Here is a 19,139-nt window from a genome sequence, read left to right as displayed (position 1 = left end):
CCACCTCAACCTTTTTTTCATTATAGCCCTAGAGAGCGGTATTGAACCACATTTTTCGTAGCCTATTGTTTGAAATATGGTCAGTTAGCCGGGTACCTAGAACAATCCTTAAGCAATTTCTCTGGAAAACATCTAGAAAATCTTCATCCGCTTTTCGGAGCGTCCATGCTTCAGAGCCATATACGTGGTACTGGGCACTTAACCCAACACTGTTTTAAAGGCATTCGACAATTTGTTAGAGACTAATGTCTTTTTCGGTTCGTGGGCGGAATGTCTACTGTCTTCAAAAATGTTTTTCAGAAAGAAATAGAAGATAAATAATAATTTGGCTCTTTTGTTTTGAAATACCCTTATGCATTCACTGGGCTTCTTAACAAAATATGACCTGCTTGCACTTGACAAAAAATATTTCAAGAATATGTGTCCAACCTACTAGTGCAGGACCACCTTGGCAGTGCTCAGGTTATTAATTCAGTAGAGCAAAAAATAGTCTTACGGGTATTTTCTGTAGCCTAGCCTAGGCCTACTAGGATAGTGTTATTTAGCTTTGAACATTGACATTTTGGTAACTTAAAAAATGATATGTTATGTGAAGGAGGTTTTGGTTAAAATCTAGGCTTTTGTTTATTTTAGAATATTCGCCTAGTTGAGTTTGGCAAATAAAGCTCTCAGGAATTGATCCAAAATCTCAAAAATGCTTCAGGAAGCTGTTTTTAAGAACATGCTGTAAATTTTTAATTGTTTAAGTTACTTAGTTAGAATTAAAATGAATACACTAGCCTACTTTGTTTGCCTGAATAGGCCTATTGCAATTATCCCTCCCCCTAATTTACTAGCCTATGGCCAAAGGGAAAATGTTTACCAAATCATATTATTGAGTTAGGAATAAAGTGAATACACCATTTGATGCCTTTTTTATGCTGATTACAAATATAATAGGCCTAATCATTCTATTGGAAATGAATTTCAGCCCCCCCCCCTAACCTAACCTGGTAAATTTTCATCAAATCATATTATTGAGTTTCAAATAAAGTGAACATACCATTTGATGCCTTTTTTATGCTGATTACAAATATAAGAATCATTTCTATTGGAAATGAGTTTTAGCCCCCCCCCCCTATATATGTCAATTCAGGATATATATTTCTAAATATGGGGGTGGGGGTTAGGTTAGGGTGGGGGGGGGGCTGAAATTCATTTCTGATAGAAATGATTATCATATTCCTAATCAGCATACAAAAAGGCATTGAATTGTGTATTCACTTTATTCCTAACTCAATAATATGATTTGGTAAAAATTTACCACCTAACCTAACCCCCGCCCCATAGGTGCAAATATATATCCTGAATTGAAATATATAGGGGGGGGGGGCTAAAATTCATTTCCAATAGAAATGATTGTTATATTTGTAATCAGCATAAAAAAGGCATTGAATTGTATATTCACTTTATTTGAAACTCAATACTATGATTTGGTAAATATTTACCAGCCAAAGTAGTAGGTGGGAAATTTCTAGTGGGTCATATAATTTAGCTAAGATGAAAGTGAAAACATCATGTGATACCTTTTTTATGCTTTCTTATAATTCAATAATTGCTTCTAGGTCTAATTGCATCTTGAGCCCTTAAAGAGGCCCCAAAGGTATTTTGGTTAATTTTCTGGAGTTCATATTATTGACTTACTGGCAAAATTTTTACCAAATCATATTATTGACTTACAAATAAAGTGAATATACTGCTTGATGCCTTTTTTATGCTCTTTCCAAATATAATAATCATTTTTGTTGGAAATTAATTTTACCCCCACCCCTATATACAAATTCTGGGTATATATTTGCACATTAGGGGGTGGGGTTAAGTTAAACTTACCTCCCATTTACATCAGAAATAAAACTTGCCCCCCCTCCTAGTGTCCAAATATATACCCTGAATTGGTATATATAGGGGTGGGAGTAAAATTCATTGCCAACAAAAATGATTATTATATTTGAAAAGAGCATAAAAAAGGCATTGAGTGGTGTATTTGCTTTATTTGTAAGTCAATAATGATTTGGTAAAAATTTACCAACTTACAAATAAAGTAAAAATACTACTCAATGCTTTGTTTTATGCTCTTTCCATATATAACAGTTATTGTTGTTGGAAATGAATTTTACCCCCACCCCTATATATAGGCCTAGGCCTACCAATTCAGGGTATATATTTTCACATTAGGGGGGTCTAGGGGTAAATTTTATTTCTGATGCAAATGAGAGGTAAGTTTAAACTTTACCCCCCCCCCCGAATTTGCAAATATATACCCTAGATTGGTATATATAGAGGTGGGGGTAAAATTCATATCTGACAAAAATGTTTATTACATTCATAAAGAGCATATAAACAGCATCAAGTAGTAGGCCTATGTTCATTTTATTTTTAAGTTGATAGTATGAACTGCCAAAAATTTACTGGTTTTGTATATGAATTACAAAAGAGCATAAAAAAATCATCAAATCATGTTTTCACTTTCATCCTAGCTAAATTATATGGCCCACTGCAAAGTTACCATGAAATTTAACCACCCCCCCTCCTAATGTGCAAATATATACCCTGAATTGGAATATACCCTGAATTGTTGACAGCAAAGTTTTGAATTGCAAAATTCTGTGCTATTTTTGTTGATGACATTTGAAAAAACTTGAAACTGTTTGAAAACTGTTTATACTTGAGTTGCCTAATAAATGAGGTTTGAATTGTTAAAAATAAGTGTCTGTGGAATATATTATTCCTGAACAACTTATTTATAAACTAGTGATATGTTTTTAACCACTTTTTACTAACTTAACTAGTGTTGATAACTTTTTATTGTGGTTACAAAAATGAAATACCTTTGGGGCCCCTTTAAGGGCTCAAGATGCAATTAGCACCAGAAGTGATTCTTGAATTATGAAAGAATATAAAAAAGGCATCAAATAATGTTTTCACTTTCATCCTAGCTAAATTATATGACCCACTAGAGATTTACCCAGTAGGTAATTTGAGCAGACTTTTTCAAAAAGAAGAAAAAGTGTCAAGAAATTGGCAGTTTTAGAGACAACTGAAGAAAAGGATGTTTTCTGTTCTTTAGGGCAAAGTGGGGTCTATCAGATTCCATGTACTTGCAGAAGCTCATATGTGGGATGTACTAACCGAAATCTAAAAATGAGATTGTATCATGACTATTTTAATAATAATAATAATATAATGCAAAACAAATAGGCCACAGGGCCTCTACAAAAATCTTTTAAATTGAAAAAAATTGTAGGCACTTTCACCATAGTATTTGTCCAGTTCCTGCTTGAATGAGTTTAATGAGTTGGCATTGATGACTTCAAAGGGGAGCTTGTTCTAGTATTGTGTTACTTGGTTCTTGAATGCCCAATGGCCAGTCCTTTTGGAACCATCTCCTCTTGAAGCTTGAGGTTGTGACCACAAAGATTTGTGTGGCTGAAGCTGAGAACATTGGTAGCCTGGATGTTTTTGTAGGTGGCGTAGCAAAGCTTGTATAACTCAATGAGGTCTCCTTGGTGCAGTTGATAAGCTAGTGAAGGAAGTTTGAGCTTCCGGAGCCTATCTTCGTAGGATAAATTTCTCAAAGTCGGACAGAACTTTGTTATTTGTCTTTGAACTTTTTCAAGAGCTTCAATGTCTTTGTTGTAAAAGGGACGTGCAGTGCAATGACCATATTCAAGGATTGGCCATACCAAAGCTTTGTAGAGAAGGCAAAGGGTCTTATCATTTCCAAAGTGAAGTTGCGCCTTAAAACTCCTGCAACACAATTTGCTTTCCCAATAATTCTGTTGTAGTGGGCCTGGAAGTCAAGGTTGCTGTCAATGACAACTCCCAAGTTGCACTCCTCCTGGCAGGATGTGATCGGTAAGTCTCCTAATCTATATTCATAGTGGATAGTAGGTTTCCCTATTGTTAGCTTGTGGCTTTTGTTGATATTGATTTCCATCAGCCAGTTGGACATCCAACTATTGAGCTTGTCAAGGTCCTCTTGCAGAGATTGTGCATTGGCAGCTGTTTCGATTACTTTATACAGCTTGGTGTCGTCTACGTACAGTAGAATATCAGAGTTGATACCTTCTACTAGATCATTGAGATACAGGTTAAATAAGAGAGGGCCAAGGACCGAGCCCTGGGGAACACCGCTGATTACCTCTACTTCAAGTGTGCTCGAAACTCCGTCTACTGATACTGTTTGAGACCTTCCAATAAGAAACTGTTCAATCCAATCAACTGTGGTTCCCGGACCAAGGTTGCAGAGTTTGTATAAAAGGTGACAATGAGGTACTTTGTCAAAGGCCTTTTTAAGGTCTATGTAAATGACATCAACTTGATAACCCTTATCTGCATGTATTTTCCAGTTTACTACCGCCATAAGAAGCTGTGACTCTGCAGACCTTCTCTTCAAGAACCCAAATTGCTTGCTAGTGATTATCTTTCTTTTGCTCGTGTGCTCAAGGATATGGTCACCTATGATTGATTCCACTATTTTGCAAGTTATGCAGGTTAGACTGATCAGGCTGTAATGTAGAGGGTCTTGGCGGTGTCTCTTTTTTTGCAATAGTATCACCGTTGTCTTTTTCTAGATACTTGGGAGTTCATTTGACTGTAAGGATTTTTGAAAAATCATCAGTAGAGGCTCTGCAATTAGATCTGCGGTTTCTTTTAACACTCTGGGATGAAGTCCGTCCGGACCTGGCGATTTGCTTATCCCTAGCTCTTTGAGTTTCTTCAGGACCACCTGTGGGTCTATCTTGATCCTGGGTGTTTAGTCAGGGACTATGGTTTTCAGAGTTGGTAGTAATGACTGAATAGGTTCCTGAGTGAAGACGGTAGTGAAATACGTGTTTAGTAAATCTGCTTTTTCTGCAGATCTGTCAATCAGGAGTCCAGTCGTAGGGTTTTTTAAGCTTGGAATGTCTGGCTTTTTGGTACTGGTGCATAATACAGACACTTCTAAAAAAGTCAAGTTTGGTTAATGCTAAGGAAATAAAATAAAAAAGGATGAATATATAATAGTTTATAAACAGATTTGGGCTATATGTTTGCACATTGGGTGGGGGGTGTGTGTGTAAAGCAAAGAATATATTAAATATGTAACCTTAGCTAATCAAACCTAGGTACCTTTTTCCCCCTTAAACCCCAAAAAACAATCATTTAAATATTGTAACTCATTGAGAATCCATGGCTTTGCAGTCATTATGTATAGTTGTCTCATAAGAATAGCTTGTTTGACAGGTTTTTTGTAACTGGTTTCCTTGTACAATATATAAAAGTGTCCATATTATGCACCAGTACCAGATTTTCTATTGAACAGCTATTGTGGTTGGTCATCTTCTTTAATATGCTAATAACAAGTTTAACAATGTGTTTAAGGACCACCTTTTCTTTCTCAAAGATACACTCTGAAGGTTTAAACTTTGAAGTAAACCTCAAACTGAACTTTAAAGGTTGCTTCTCCTTTACCCTTCCTGATGTGGGAGGGTGAAATAACTTAGCACAACTTCCTTGGGCTTCTATAGCAAGGTCAAAATTTGGAAGCAAGCAGCAATGTTTAAACTTGATTAATAGAACTAAAATAAATGTAATAAAATTGCTAATAAATCTGATTGAAAAAAGAAGAAGAAAGAGGGTAGAAAAACTTGGATGAACATTTAGAGCCCCTACCCAGTTAGTGTTTTTCATAAGCTAGAATAGACACTAGCATGGGCAGATCCAGGATTTTTTTAGGGGGGGGGGGAGGGGGTGCAAAATAGGTTGATCCAGTAAAAAAAATTAGGGGGGGGGGAGGCACAAAATAGGTTGATCTAATAAACTTGCATTAGGAGCAAGTTTAATTAATGCAAACTTGAGTCAATTAAATAAATTGCACTACTTTAGACTATGCTAGGGGGGACGCCCCCCTTGCCCCCTGGATCTGCCACTGGACACAAGTGAACTATTGGGATAAAAGAATTAGTGACACATTTTGTAATAATTCCTTTAGCATTAAACTAGAATTTTAAGAAATAATTTACATGTATCAGTTCCATAATTTTCTATAGCCTTCTTGAAATGCCTAGAGACTCAAAGTATATATATTCTTTTTGGTATTCTGCATAAAGTGCTTTAAATAATATAAACTTCCATTAAGATTAGTTGCTGTTCAGGGAGATGTGAATTAATTTCCAAAGAGACTCAAATTTAGTATGGGCCTTCCATGATCTTTGTTGAGCTGTTTGCAGTGGCGGATCCAGAGGGGGGGGGGGCGGGGGACGTGCTCTAAAGTAGTGTAATTTACTCAGTTAACTCAAGTTTGCCTTAATTAAGCTTGCTCCTAACACAAGTTTGTCAGATCAACCTATTTTGCACCCCCCCCCCCCCTGAATTTTTTTTTGGATCAACCTATTTTGCTCCCCCACTAAAAAAAATCCTGGATCCGCCCCTGGCTGTGTCTGCAAGATTTAAAGCACACTACCATTGGAAACAGTTCCAATTATCATGGAAACAAAACTAAAACAAAACAAAATTAAAAGACTGGCAAATGAATGCCAAGATTAAAAATATCAGAATGAAAATATGTTCATTAATCATAATTTTACCTTAATTTGCACTAAGGTCCAATGTTGGATCTGTTCAGCTCTGTTGTTGAGATGGTTTTTAAAACAGCTCTGTTGTTGAGATGGTTGTGACTGTGTTTACAGCCCAGTGACATGCCTTCCAACTAGGAGAGTGCTAGGATAGATGCAATTTAAACCCACTTGGTAGCCTAATAGTGACCACAGATAGGTGCAAGGTGTGTTTTTTTTAAGTAAGGTCCATTTGAACATCTACTCTATTTTTTTTAAATAGTTACCAATTTTTATAAACACTTATCATATCTCTCAACTATTTTAAAGTAAAGTCTTCATAAAAACTTGCCGCCAACTCCAATAACCAAGAGTTTACTGCTGTTTTTTGTTGTTGTTGTCATCTTTGTATGAACTGGAGACAAAACATGGGTTTTGCATATCACACCCAAATCAAGGCAACAAAACATGGAATGGAAACACACACACACCCCTGAAAATTGAAAGGCCAAGTTTCTCTCCCAGCACAAAATCATGGCATTGCTGTTTTGTAATAGGATAGGCATGGTGTTTTTGGGTTAACTTCATGAATTGAGGAAGAACTCAACGCAGAAGCATACTGCCTAACCCTCAGAAAGCTCCCCAGAGCAATAAAAAAAAGAAAAAAACATGGTATGCTGACAAAGGAAATTGTCCTTCTTCATGACAATGCAAGACCTCTCACTGCTTCAAGTTTTTAAACAGAGGTTACTTTAAAATTAGTTGAAAGGTATGATATGTGTTGCAACAAACTTGACAACTATGCTGTTAAATAGAGTAAAGTATGTACTTCTAGAAAATAAATTTGCTTTTGTTGTGTACTTATGTTCAAACAGACCTTATTTAAAAAACATGCCTTGTATGGTCAAGGGGACCATTCTTTTGTAGTTTAGAGTAGACATTGCTGCACAATGTCAATTTCTGAGAGAGTGTGCAAGTTAGTTGGGTATGACAAGCAGCAGCATCAGCATTCTAGCCCAACTTTTATGTATACATAAATATTACCTTAATTAATTACCTTAATTCGCACTTTGGAGCGAAATTAAGGTCCATACTGGATCTGCTGTGTTCCAGGTCAATGATGGCAAAATTTCGTCACTGTGTTAGGGCCCAGTGACCTGCAAATCATTATTAATCATTATCTAGATGATTGGCAGTTCCCAGTTGTATCTTGAAGGTTTGGCTTCCCGTTCTTTATTGAGTCTCCTTTGAAAAACTTCAGCTGATATTGAAGACACTGTCTCCTCAGTTAAACAGTTCAAATCATTGATGATGCTTTGGCTAAAAAAAAGTTTCACCTAATTCTACAGTTAACTCTGGGCTTATGAAGATTCTTAGAGCCACCTTGTGTTTTTTCTTTCATTGGGTAACTGAGTAAAGAGCTTATTTTAGGGTAGGTTGACAAATTTATATATGAGAAGCATGTCACTGCACTTGTGTTGGAAGGTCAAAGATGCAATCTTTAGGTTACATGGCCTTTCACTGTATGGTTTCTCACTAAGTCCATAGATGTCCTGCCCAGCAGGGCAGGTTCCAAAGTCAAGAACTGGTCTCAAAATGGCCTTGTATAGCTTCAAGAAGATTCCATGTGATTGGCTAGTAAGTGTTCTTTTAATAAGTCCAAGGCTGGAATTTGCTTTGGAAACAGTTTTGTGCAGAGTATTTGTGGAACTTTAGAAGGTTATCTATAGTGACTCCTAGGTCTTTACCACTGGTAGAAGTTGGGAGAGGAAAGGGATGATGTCGGGTTATCATTTATATATTGGTATAGAGGATTATTTTGACCAAAATGAATGGTGACACATTTTGATATATTAAAAGAGAGAAGACACCTGTCTGCCCATGCCTGTATGTGATCAAAGTTGGATTGTATTGATGATTTGTTGAGTACACCAAATAGTTTTGAATCATCAGCATAAAGGGTTAGGTGGTTGCTGACTTTTAGAATCATATCATTTGTATAAAGAAGAAACAATGTGGGTTCAAGAACAGTTCCCTGGGGGACACCGTTTAGGACTTTACAGGGCTCTGAGTTGGTACATTTGCCATCTGTTATGAAGAGTCATACAGTCTGAGATCTACCAGCCAGGAAGTCCATTAGACAATTTACCAATTCATGATTGATTCCTGTGCTGTTAACTTGAAACAAAGCCAATTATGTGGGACCTTGTCAAACACTTTGGCTAGGTTTAAAAGATCGATAGGAAGGCCTTTATCAGTTAACTGGATAACCTGTTTGTAAGTGTCTAGAAGCTTAGCTTCTACAGATTTTCCTGGGAGAAAACCATGCTGCCTGCTGGAGATAATTTCATTGTTAACAAGGTGTTGAAGAATTGCATCATGAATAATCCTCTCAAGGACTTTTGCAACAGCAGATGTGAGGATGATAGTTCAATAATTTTCTGCTTTGGATCTATCCCCATTACTAAAGATAGGCATCATATAGGCTAGTTTCCATTGGGAGGGGACATGCTTATGACAAAGGGAATGTTGAAAAAGTATAGCTAGTGCAGGGGTAATTTCGTGAGCAGCTTCTTTTAGTGTACAGGGATGAATGTTGTTAGAACTAGCACTTTTGTTGATGTCTAGGCTTTTGACTTGTTGTTCAGCCATAGATGCAGTAACTGTAATATCACTCATTTGCTTCTGGATGTCATGCTTTAAATTGGGAATGGGATATTTAGTTTTATACAATTTAATCCAAGTTTTACCCATTTTAATTTGTTGTGGAAGACAGGTCTTAAATCTGTCTTCATCTAAAACAGAGATATTATTTTGTTTTGAGTTTACTTTCTAGGACTTGGCTTTGAAAACACAGTTTCATTGACTTGAATGGAACTTTAAACTTTATTTTAACTCCTTTATTGTTCTATCAGTATTTTAAACTCAATAAGACAAAATGAGCAAAACATTTTAAACATTTGTAATGAGCAAACAATTTTAAATATCTTTGGAGAAAAACCAGTGAAACTTGATTAAATTTAAAACACTATGCCTATAAAATAGTACCTATCAAGTACCTAAATTACTGTTAGTACCTATAAAGTACAGATAAATATTAAACTGAGCTTTAATGATAAGCATGATGTAATAACTTTGTCGTTATAATAGTTAGCTCTGAAAAGAAATTCCACTATAATGGTACTGAAATTCAATATTTATGATCTCAGTAGATTTTATGTACAATTGGGATTTGCTTTTAAGCTTAAGAAAAATTATTAAAAACCTTAATTGCAGTTTAACATTGTTATGAGGCTCTAAACATTTTTCTATTTCTAAAAGTTTCGCCTTTATTATTCAAGGGTTGTCCAGTTTAATGAGAAGCCAGTGTTTTTTTTAGGGGGGATGGGTTGAGGTAGGTATTTCACCACAGGAATAGATTGGAAAAAATAGCACAAAAAAAAATGCTTAGCTTGCCAGTGACATAACACCAGTAAGATTGTGTCTTGTGAAATGAACAGTTTTTCATAAATGTTTCATTAGGCTAAATCATTTTAGAAAAATAGATACTTGGTCTAATTGTAAAAATATAGTGAATTAAAACCTTTGTTAGATCTAGAGAACTGATTTGTTATGACCTACACTCCAGAATTTCAGCCTAATTCGTTTTTGGTAAAATTTTAGTTTAGTAGCTTTTGGCAAACTCAGAAAGTTGTTAAGCTAGATGAGTAAAACTTTAAGAAATGTACATTAAAAAGGGCACTAGCGCTTTCAATTTTTAATTGAATGAGTTCTTTTTGAAGTTTCTACAACAACAAATGACCACCTTAAAATTTCTATCAGATGCATTTTGGCAAAAATACAAGGTTTGGGGGGGGGGCAACTTTCGAGCCAATTTTTTTCTGAGCCAACTGTTGTTTCAAAAAACAAGACTTGTTTTCCTTTTAATCTCTAATCATTTTCCAAATTATTCCAGAAATCCTCCCTCTGTGGAAAATGTTTCCTGGAAATTTTCCCCTCCCAATGTCTCCCATGTAAAATTCTCCCATAGAGAATCTCTCCCATGAAAATACCCCCCCCCCCACACACAGAAAAATCCCCCAGATAATTTCAACTCCTTTGAAAATTTTCTCTGGGCAATTTCTCTTATATATCTCCACTTGTAAAATTAAGTTGGAAAAGTGAAGGTACTTGCTTACTTGTACTTGTAGCAGGACTCAAGCATCTACGCTATCCCTGGCGTCCAGTAGCTTCGCCATTGTAGTAAGCCAAGAGTTTCGGTCGTTTGCGAGTGGCTCAATCAAATCGAGCCAGGACTTTCCCCATCTTCATCCATACTTCTTGAAGCCACCGATTGGGTCTAGGTCAGTCTTGATACAGGCAAGCCATGTTTTCTTTTGTCCCTCATGTCGCTTTTTCCATCCCGAAAGAGGTGTACATCTGAGGGCTTTATTGACAAAGGTGTGGTGTGGATGGTGAAGTGTATGACCAAACCATTGGAGTCTTCTTTGTTTAATTATAGTGGCCAAATCAGAACGCTGATAGCAGATTTTGCGAAGTTTGACATTGCTGACACGATCACGGAGTTTAGTGCCAATGATTCTCCTTAAACATGAATGGTCAAATGCGTTGAGGGCTTGAATTTCAGATGCTTTTATAGTCCATGTCTCACAGCCGTATAGTAAGACAGACCAAACAAGGGTCTGGTAAATCCTTATTCTTGTCTTCAGACGAACATTTTTCTGGTTCCATAGAGAGTGATTTAGCTGGGTGAAGACTCTAGTTGCTGAAGCAATTCTTGACTGTATTTCTGATGTGCATCCTCCTATTGGGTTTAGCAGAGAGCCTAGGTACTTAAATTCCTGTATCTTGTCTATGGGCGACTGTTCTAGTAAAACTAGGGGGTCTTGAGATGATATACCGGATGCCATGACTTTTGTCTTCAGGGAGCTTATTTTCAGGCCAACCAGAGAGGATTCTTTAGCCACCTTCGATAGCATAGATTGGACTTCTGGACGAGATTCAGCTAACAAGCAAATATCGTCAGCGTAGTCCAGATCTGTGATCACAAAATTGGGACTTACTTCAATGCCTGAAAAAGTCGTCATTGCTCTGGTCATAATCCAGTCGATCACGAAATTAAATAAGACAGGAGACAATATACATCCCGGTTGGACACCAAAATCAATTTGGAAAATCGAGGAGAGTTCTCCACCAATCTAAATTTGGGCTCGCGTATGCTGATAGTATGCTTGGATAAGTCTGACTATATTGCCTGGTACTCCATCCTCTGTCATGGCCTTCCAGATTCCATCCCTTAGAACCGAATCAAAAGCTGTAATAAAGTCTATGAAGAGAGACACTGTTGGTTTCCGGCGTTTTGCCCTCTGTTCAAAGGTTCGTCTTAAAACGAATAGTTGGTCAATTGTTCTCACGCCAGGGTAGACTACCACTTGATTTGGCCTTGTCTCTGCGTTGGGCTAGGTACGAAAACGATTATGTAGCACTATGGCAAATATTTTTGTAGTAATACATATGAGAGAAATCCCGCAATAATTGCTGCATTTGTCTTATGCCCGTTTTTGAAGACTGGAGGGACGATAGAATCTCCCCAATCCTGTGGAACCATCTCTTGTTCCTATACACGACAAGTTAGTTTATGAATCCTGCTGACAAGTGCTGTCCCTCCATACTTGTAAAGTTCAGCCAGAATGGCATCAGGACCAGAGGATTTATTGCTTTTAAGGCAATTGATTGCTTGTTGGACATCCTTTAATGTGGGGGAAGCCACATTCACGTCATTGTAAATACTGTTGGGAGAGTTTGGTTCCTGCAGGCCATCAGGGGTACGACTTGGATTATGGCAGCACTGATTATCATCTACTGCTGTGGAGAGTTGGTGCTGGTTAAGTAGTTTGTCAAAGTGCTCCTTCCAGCGATTTATTATTTCTGTATTATTCGAGAGTAACATGCCGTTTTCATCTTCGATGGATGTACTAGTAGGCTTATGTGATTTACTCCTGATTGATTTTGTCTGATCTAGAGGCAGCGGCTTCCATGTCTTCAGCGATTTTCTCCCAGTACTGGTTCTTATTATTCTTAGCCAACTGGTGGCATTCTCTTCTCAAGCGTTTGAACAACTCTGGTTTTCTGTCCGATATCTGTTGCTTTTGTTCAGCCAACTGAATTGTGCGTGTTGATATCCACTTATTGGATAGTCTTTTGCGGTATCTTTTGCTAGTAGATCAGCTCCAATGCATGATCTACTATTTGTTGTCATTGATTTCCAACAGCTGGACATGAGGATGTAATCAATCTGGCTTTTTGCTCTACCACCTTTCGAATGCCATGTGGCTCTGTGGCTGGGCTTGTGTTTGAATAAGGTATTGGTAATGACCAAATCATTCGTCATGGAAAAGTGATGAAGTCTTGATCCCCCTGCTACATCTAGCTCCAGGACCGAATTGGCCAATGGCAGACTCACCATTGGATACTTTTCCCCCAATTCTGGCGTTAAAGTCGCCTCCAATAAAGATGAGGTCTAGTTTTGGGACTTTCTTAAGCGTACAATTTAGAACTTGGTAAAAAAGATCTGCTTCGCTCTCTGGTGCGTCTCTGGTTGGAGCATAAACTAAAATAACTGATTTGTTGAATAGGTGGCCTTTGAATCGTGCTCTTGCTACTCTATGTGAGATAGGTTCCCATTCTAGAAGTGACTTTGCTGATAGGGGGATTAAAATGATGCCCACTCCCCCATACGCAGATCCATCAAGGGACCCGGAGTTGAAAAAGGAGAAAGAAGCGTCGTCCTCAGGAGTTCTAATCTCTGAGCCTTCCACAATGCCATTGTAATATTCCTGGTAATATTCCCTCGTGTATGGTTCCCCTTTGAAAGTTCATCCGCGCAACTTCCTTCCCCATGGGAAAATCTCTTGGAAAATCCCCACTGCAGAAAATTTCCCCCACAGAAAATTCACCCTCCCAAAAAAATGTCTGTTGACTTCCCAATAACAAATAGTATATGTAGACAATTGGCAAATTTCATAACTTACAACCTTTCCACTGGGGCTTGAAGGGCTGTGTCATCCACAAAGGCACGATTACTTGACTTTTCAACTATGCTGATCAATATGGCTATCTCAATTTGATCAGAAAACTTTGGGGAGAAAGGGGCGTGGGAGAGGGGGGGTGGGGTCTAGCTGCCCTCCAACTGTTTTGGTCACAAAATGGGGAACTAGAACTTATATTTCCGATCGAGCAAGCCCTCTTCCGATCTTATATGACCATTGGTTCAATAAAATCACCATGACAAAATAAAATAAGTAAAAAAACAAACACTCATCTGTGATCTTTCTTCTGGCAAAAATTACAAAATTTCAATTTTTTTTTTCAAATGGAAGCTAGAAGCCATTATAGTGAGGTTCTCTGATATGCCGAATCTGATGCTGCGATTTTTATTAAGATTCTCTGACTTTTTAGGAGCGTTTCCGCCATTTCTTAAAAGTCATACAAATTTTTTCAGGCTTCCATGACTTTTGATGGGTACATGAGACTTGATGAATATTATGTATCTTGAGTCAGCATAAAAGCCAATTCACTTGATGTACGTATTATTATCAAAATTTCGTGCTCTAGTGTTTCGGTTGCTATTTGGCCGAGCTGCTCCTTAATTATGATTGGTTACCACAAACTATATGATTAACTGATCAGGTTTGGAACCCATTCTTAGAAAGGGCATTGGTGGTGGAAATAGACATTAATTTTATGACAAATTTCTATGTGTATATCTGAGACCCATATTACAAGACTTCCGTGACTTGAGTAGATCAGATTTTCTTAGGACTAAAGACTCCCTGCTGAAAATCTGGAAGGCTGTGACAGATCCAGCTGCTGACGAAGCTGCTAAATCACAGAGACTGTCATGGCACTTGCATCTGTTGATACAGGTTCCAGTAAGGCCAAATCCATGTCTCTTGCTATGTTACTCTCAGCTTGGAGAGGATTGTCAGGGGTAATATATAATTTCTTGAAAAGCGAATTGAAGTATGTGGCAATCATGACGATTGTGGTCTGAACAAGGCCTATAAGCTTAGAAGGTATTTTATCTAGCCAAGACTTTTGGAGGTTCTCAGCAACATTTGAGGGTCCACCCTCACTAAACGTAGTATGCGGACATGCTCTGCCAACTTCTGGATACAGCTGTGCATGCTGTGTATCAGCATAGGTGAGTTAATGAATTGAATACATAATTCTTCTTCTCGGCCATTTACGAAACAGTTTTCTCTCTTGGATCTTTTCTGCTGGATGTTCACCAGTAAATACAAAAAAAAAATAGTTTTCGATATTGATATTTACGTTTTGATATCGATATTTGGTGCGATATATCGATATTCTATATCGCCCAACACTTTCTGACAACCATCATTGCAGTGCACCCCCCAAAAAATTACAGATCAATAATTTTCAGCGTAAGAAAATCCTTAAGAATTGCCTGATGAATAGATCCCAATGGTATTTTGTTAATTATATTGTGGATTATTGGCTTGTTCAAGTCTTGGTGTTTAGATTAGGAGTAAATGGTAGGCTAGATGCTTCATTTAATTTTCATTGCTAATAGCAAAGTCATAGGTGGGCAAAGCCAAAATAAGAAAAGAGGGTAGGTATATATGTATTTTCCCAGGGGTAATAAAGATGGATTCAAAACTTTACAAAAGTGTCTTTTGATGACTTAATTTTTCTATTGTAACTGGCACTGTATGCTTCAGAATTATTCTTGAAGGGAGGGGGGGTTGTCCTTCTTGTTTTTGCTAAATGTGCCAGTGGTGGTATATACTTCTGCATGTACCAGTATACCTTTGTACTGTTATTTATAGTCATAGATGCAACCATGCCTGATCTTTAAAAGGGGGGGTCAGAGAATTTTTTGAAGGTTCAGAAATACAAAAAAGTGTCCAGCCCAATTTTTTCTATTTATTTACCCCTCCCCCTTTTTGGGTCAGTATTTTAAATATCATTTACGTATTTGCTGTTGACCAGCAAAATTTCTTGTTGTGGATTATTGTCATTGTTATGTATTTTGCATTTTTTTTGTTTGTATTTCATTTTTTCTGTCTGGCCTTTTTTTGTTTGTATTTTTTGTTTTTTGTTTGTATTATTTTTTGTTTGTATTATTTTTGTATCATTTTTTGTTTGTATTTCATTTTTTCTTTCTGTCTTTTTTGTATTTCATTTTTTCTTTTCTGTCTTTTGTTGTTTTGTTTTACCAAGGCTAGTGTGTTTTTTTTTGTGGATAAGTTTTTTTGTGGATTTGTTTGTTTATCCCTCCTCCATATCATGCTGTGGCATTTCGAGGGGATGTGTTTATGTTAAGTTTTATGTTAATAATTGATATTAAAAAAATAAATAAAAAATTGATTTTTAAGACTATGAATGCAAGTTTGGGAATGTTTATCTCATTGTTTATTTCAACAATTATCTTATCTCATTATTAAAAAGTATTTTTTTGCATCTGAAGTTTAATTTGTGTACTAATTCTAGCCTGCAAGACCTTCACAAACCCTTGGCTCTGTTTAATCTGTGGTGAAATTTGCTGTGGACGCTACGTTAATGGTCATGGAATTTCACACTGGAAAGAACGTGAAGGTCATTGCCTTGTTCTGGATTGTGAAAGCATGGCAGTGTTTTGGTATTTTTTTTCTATACTATGAACCGAGTGGACCATCCAAAATCAAAACATTTCTTTTAAATTAGGCCTACTTATAAAATTACTTAAAATAGGCCTACTTTAAATAGGCCTACTACAAAAACAAGTGACAGAATAGATGGTAAATATATAATCAAATATATAAATTTATATTTTTTGAACATCGGTGAGTATGGAGCACAAATCTACGAAGTCGCACCACTTAACGGGTTTTTGAAAATTTAGAATTTGCTGTGGACGGCTACGTCAATGGTCATGGAATTTCACACTGGAAAGAACGTGAAGGCCATTGCCTTGTTCTGGATTGTGAAAGCATGGTAGTGTTTTGGTAAATTTCTTCTATACTATGAACCGAGTGGACCATCCAAAATCAAAACATTTCTTTTAAATTAGGCCTACTTATAAAATTATTTAAAATAGGCCTACTTTTTGAGAGAAATGCATGTTTTTTCTGTCCTAATTTGTTTCTGAAGAATCGCATAAATACAGGTTTGTGTACATATTAAATGTATGTAGAAAAATTTATCATGTTTTCTTCGCAAAAGCTCATATCTAGTATATAGACTTAAAAAAAAATCCCCAAAAAGTTAAAAAACCTTGATTAAGAAATGGGACTTCTATTGTACTTATACTTTAACTGCTATCTTTAACAGCATGTACACAGGCATTGATTTTAGGGAATTTTCATTTAGAAGGGGGCATGGGAATAAAGTATAAAAAAATGGAAATAGTAATTTCAAGATTTAGAGGCGGCCCAAAGACCCCCTTTGTACTTGCTTAATAAAAGATGTGTCCTAGAGTGTTTTTGAGGGGGACCTGAAATTTGGGGAATTGACTTTGATGAAAAAGAGAAAATGGTGAATTAGGTATAAAGCATGCAAATACAGACATTTTTTGGGGGCAAGAGGGGAAATAGATCAAAGTGACCCCTTCCTTACTTGCCAAGCCTGATTCTTTGCCATGTCAAATGGTCAATATTTTTTTAGTGCTATTGTGTTCTTTAAGAGATAAACTAAGGGTGTACTTCTGGAATTTTTCAGAGCTTGGACCAGATTCAGAGGGACAATAAAAAAATATGGGTTGGGTTCAGTCTAGGTCTAGTTTCGTGTAGTTTTATTTAACCTCTTATCAGTTTGTCCAAAAAAGTCAGGGAATTTGATAAAAAAAACTGACCTTTTCTTGAAAGGGACCAGGTTCCTGGTATTTTACCCTCCTAACCCAGCCCTCTTCCTGTCATGAGGGTTCTGGCAAAATTTATTTTGGTTAAAAAAAAACAAAAAAAAAACAAGAGAAGTGTATTAACTGAGGGCACCCACATAAATTTATTCAAGGGGTAGACCAGGTCTGCAATTTTTTACAGTGGGGATGGATAAAAAACAGTTTTCCTGCTGGAAAGGCTGCCAAATTGTTTACCAATAAAACAGAGTGTTTTGATATGTGCTATTTGCACAAACTATTTAGAGGGCGTTATCTATTTGATAATATACATTATATGGTTTTGAAACTAAAAACTTAACATATTTTATGTGCTATATTATTTGTGGTATAGTGTGATCATGACACATGATGTGTTATGATCCGTTTTTCAAACTCATAAATAGACTTTAGATTACCTTATGACCATGTAGTGGATAAAAACATGCCTAAAACTTCAGAAACTGTAGTTCAAGTTTCCAGGTTACAAGACCTTCCTGAGGAAGTGGCGACCTTTGATATGTTTTCTATAAAACTCATTATAGCCTCATTCTTTATAATACTCATTATAGACACTCAGCTCCAGGTTAGAAGGCCTTTTTGAGGAAGTGGTGACCCTTGATATGTGTTGAGAAAAATTAAGTAAAAAGCAATATTTAAACTGAAAGTTAGCATAAACTATCTTGTATCTGCGAAAGGCTGCAACCCAATGTTGTATCCAGGGGGGTTCAGGATTTGCCCCCCCCCCCAATTTTTGTCCGACTCGTACAAAATGTAAAAAAAAAATCAAAAGAACAATATATATAGATAGCCTATATATATATATATATATATATATATATATATATATATATATATATATATATATATATATATATATATATATATATATATATATATATATATATATATATATATAGCCGAATATTTCGGCTTTATATTCAATAACCGTCATCAACGAAATACAACATAAAACAAATAAAAAAGAAAACAAATTTACTCAAAAAGTCACTTCTATAATACATATGTTTTATATATATATATATATATATATATATATATATATATATATATATATATATATATATATATATATATATATATATATATATATATATATATATATATATATATATATATATATATATATATATATATATATATATATATATATATATATATATATATATATATATATATATATATATATATATATATATATATATATATATATATATATATATATATATATATATATATATATATATATATATATATATATATATATATATATATATATATATATATATATATATATATATATATATATATATATATATATATATATATATATATATATATGTATGTGTGTGTGTGTGTGTGTGTGTGTGTGTGTGTGTGTGTATATATAATAATGTGTATTTTGAGATTTTGTGATATCAATAATGTGAGATTTTGTGTATATATATATGTATATATATATATATATATATATATATATATATATATATATATATATATATATATATATATATATATATATATATATATATATATATATATATATATATATATATATATATATATATATATATATATATATATATATATATATATATATATATATATATATATATATATATATATATATATATATATATATATATATATATATATATATATAAATG

General features: G+C 35.4%; 1 protein-coding gene across 1 annotated transcript in view; it reads left to right on the top strand.

Annotated features, from left to right (window-relative positions):
* The first annotated feature begins 305 nt into the window (after positions 1 to 305).
* LOC148942539 (ubiquitin carboxyl-terminal hydrolase 3-like) overlaps positions 306 to 19,139 on the top strand; it is a 63,898-nt gene continuing 45,064 nt past the window's right edge. The window contains exons 1-2 of the mRNA XM_089102772.1: positions 306 to 462; positions 16,092 to 16,239. Of these exons, the coding sequence (XP_088958898.1) occupies positions 381 to 462; positions 16,092 to 16,239 (230 nt within the window). The 5' untranslated portion in view covers positions 306 to 380. The remainder of the gene's footprint in view (positions 463 to 16,091; positions 16,240 to 19,139) is intronic.

Source organism: Artemia sp. Qi Xiang Cuo, chromosome 16 (genome assembly GCF_049724085.1).
Source record: "Artemia sp. Qi Xiang Cuo chromosome 16, ASM4972408v1, whole genome shotgun sequence".
Taxonomy (NCBI): domain Eukaryota; kingdom Metazoa; phylum Arthropoda; class Branchiopoda; order Anostraca; family Artemiidae; genus Artemia; species Artemia sp. Qi Xiang Cuo.
This window is presented reverse-complemented; position numbering and strand designations above follow the sequence as displayed.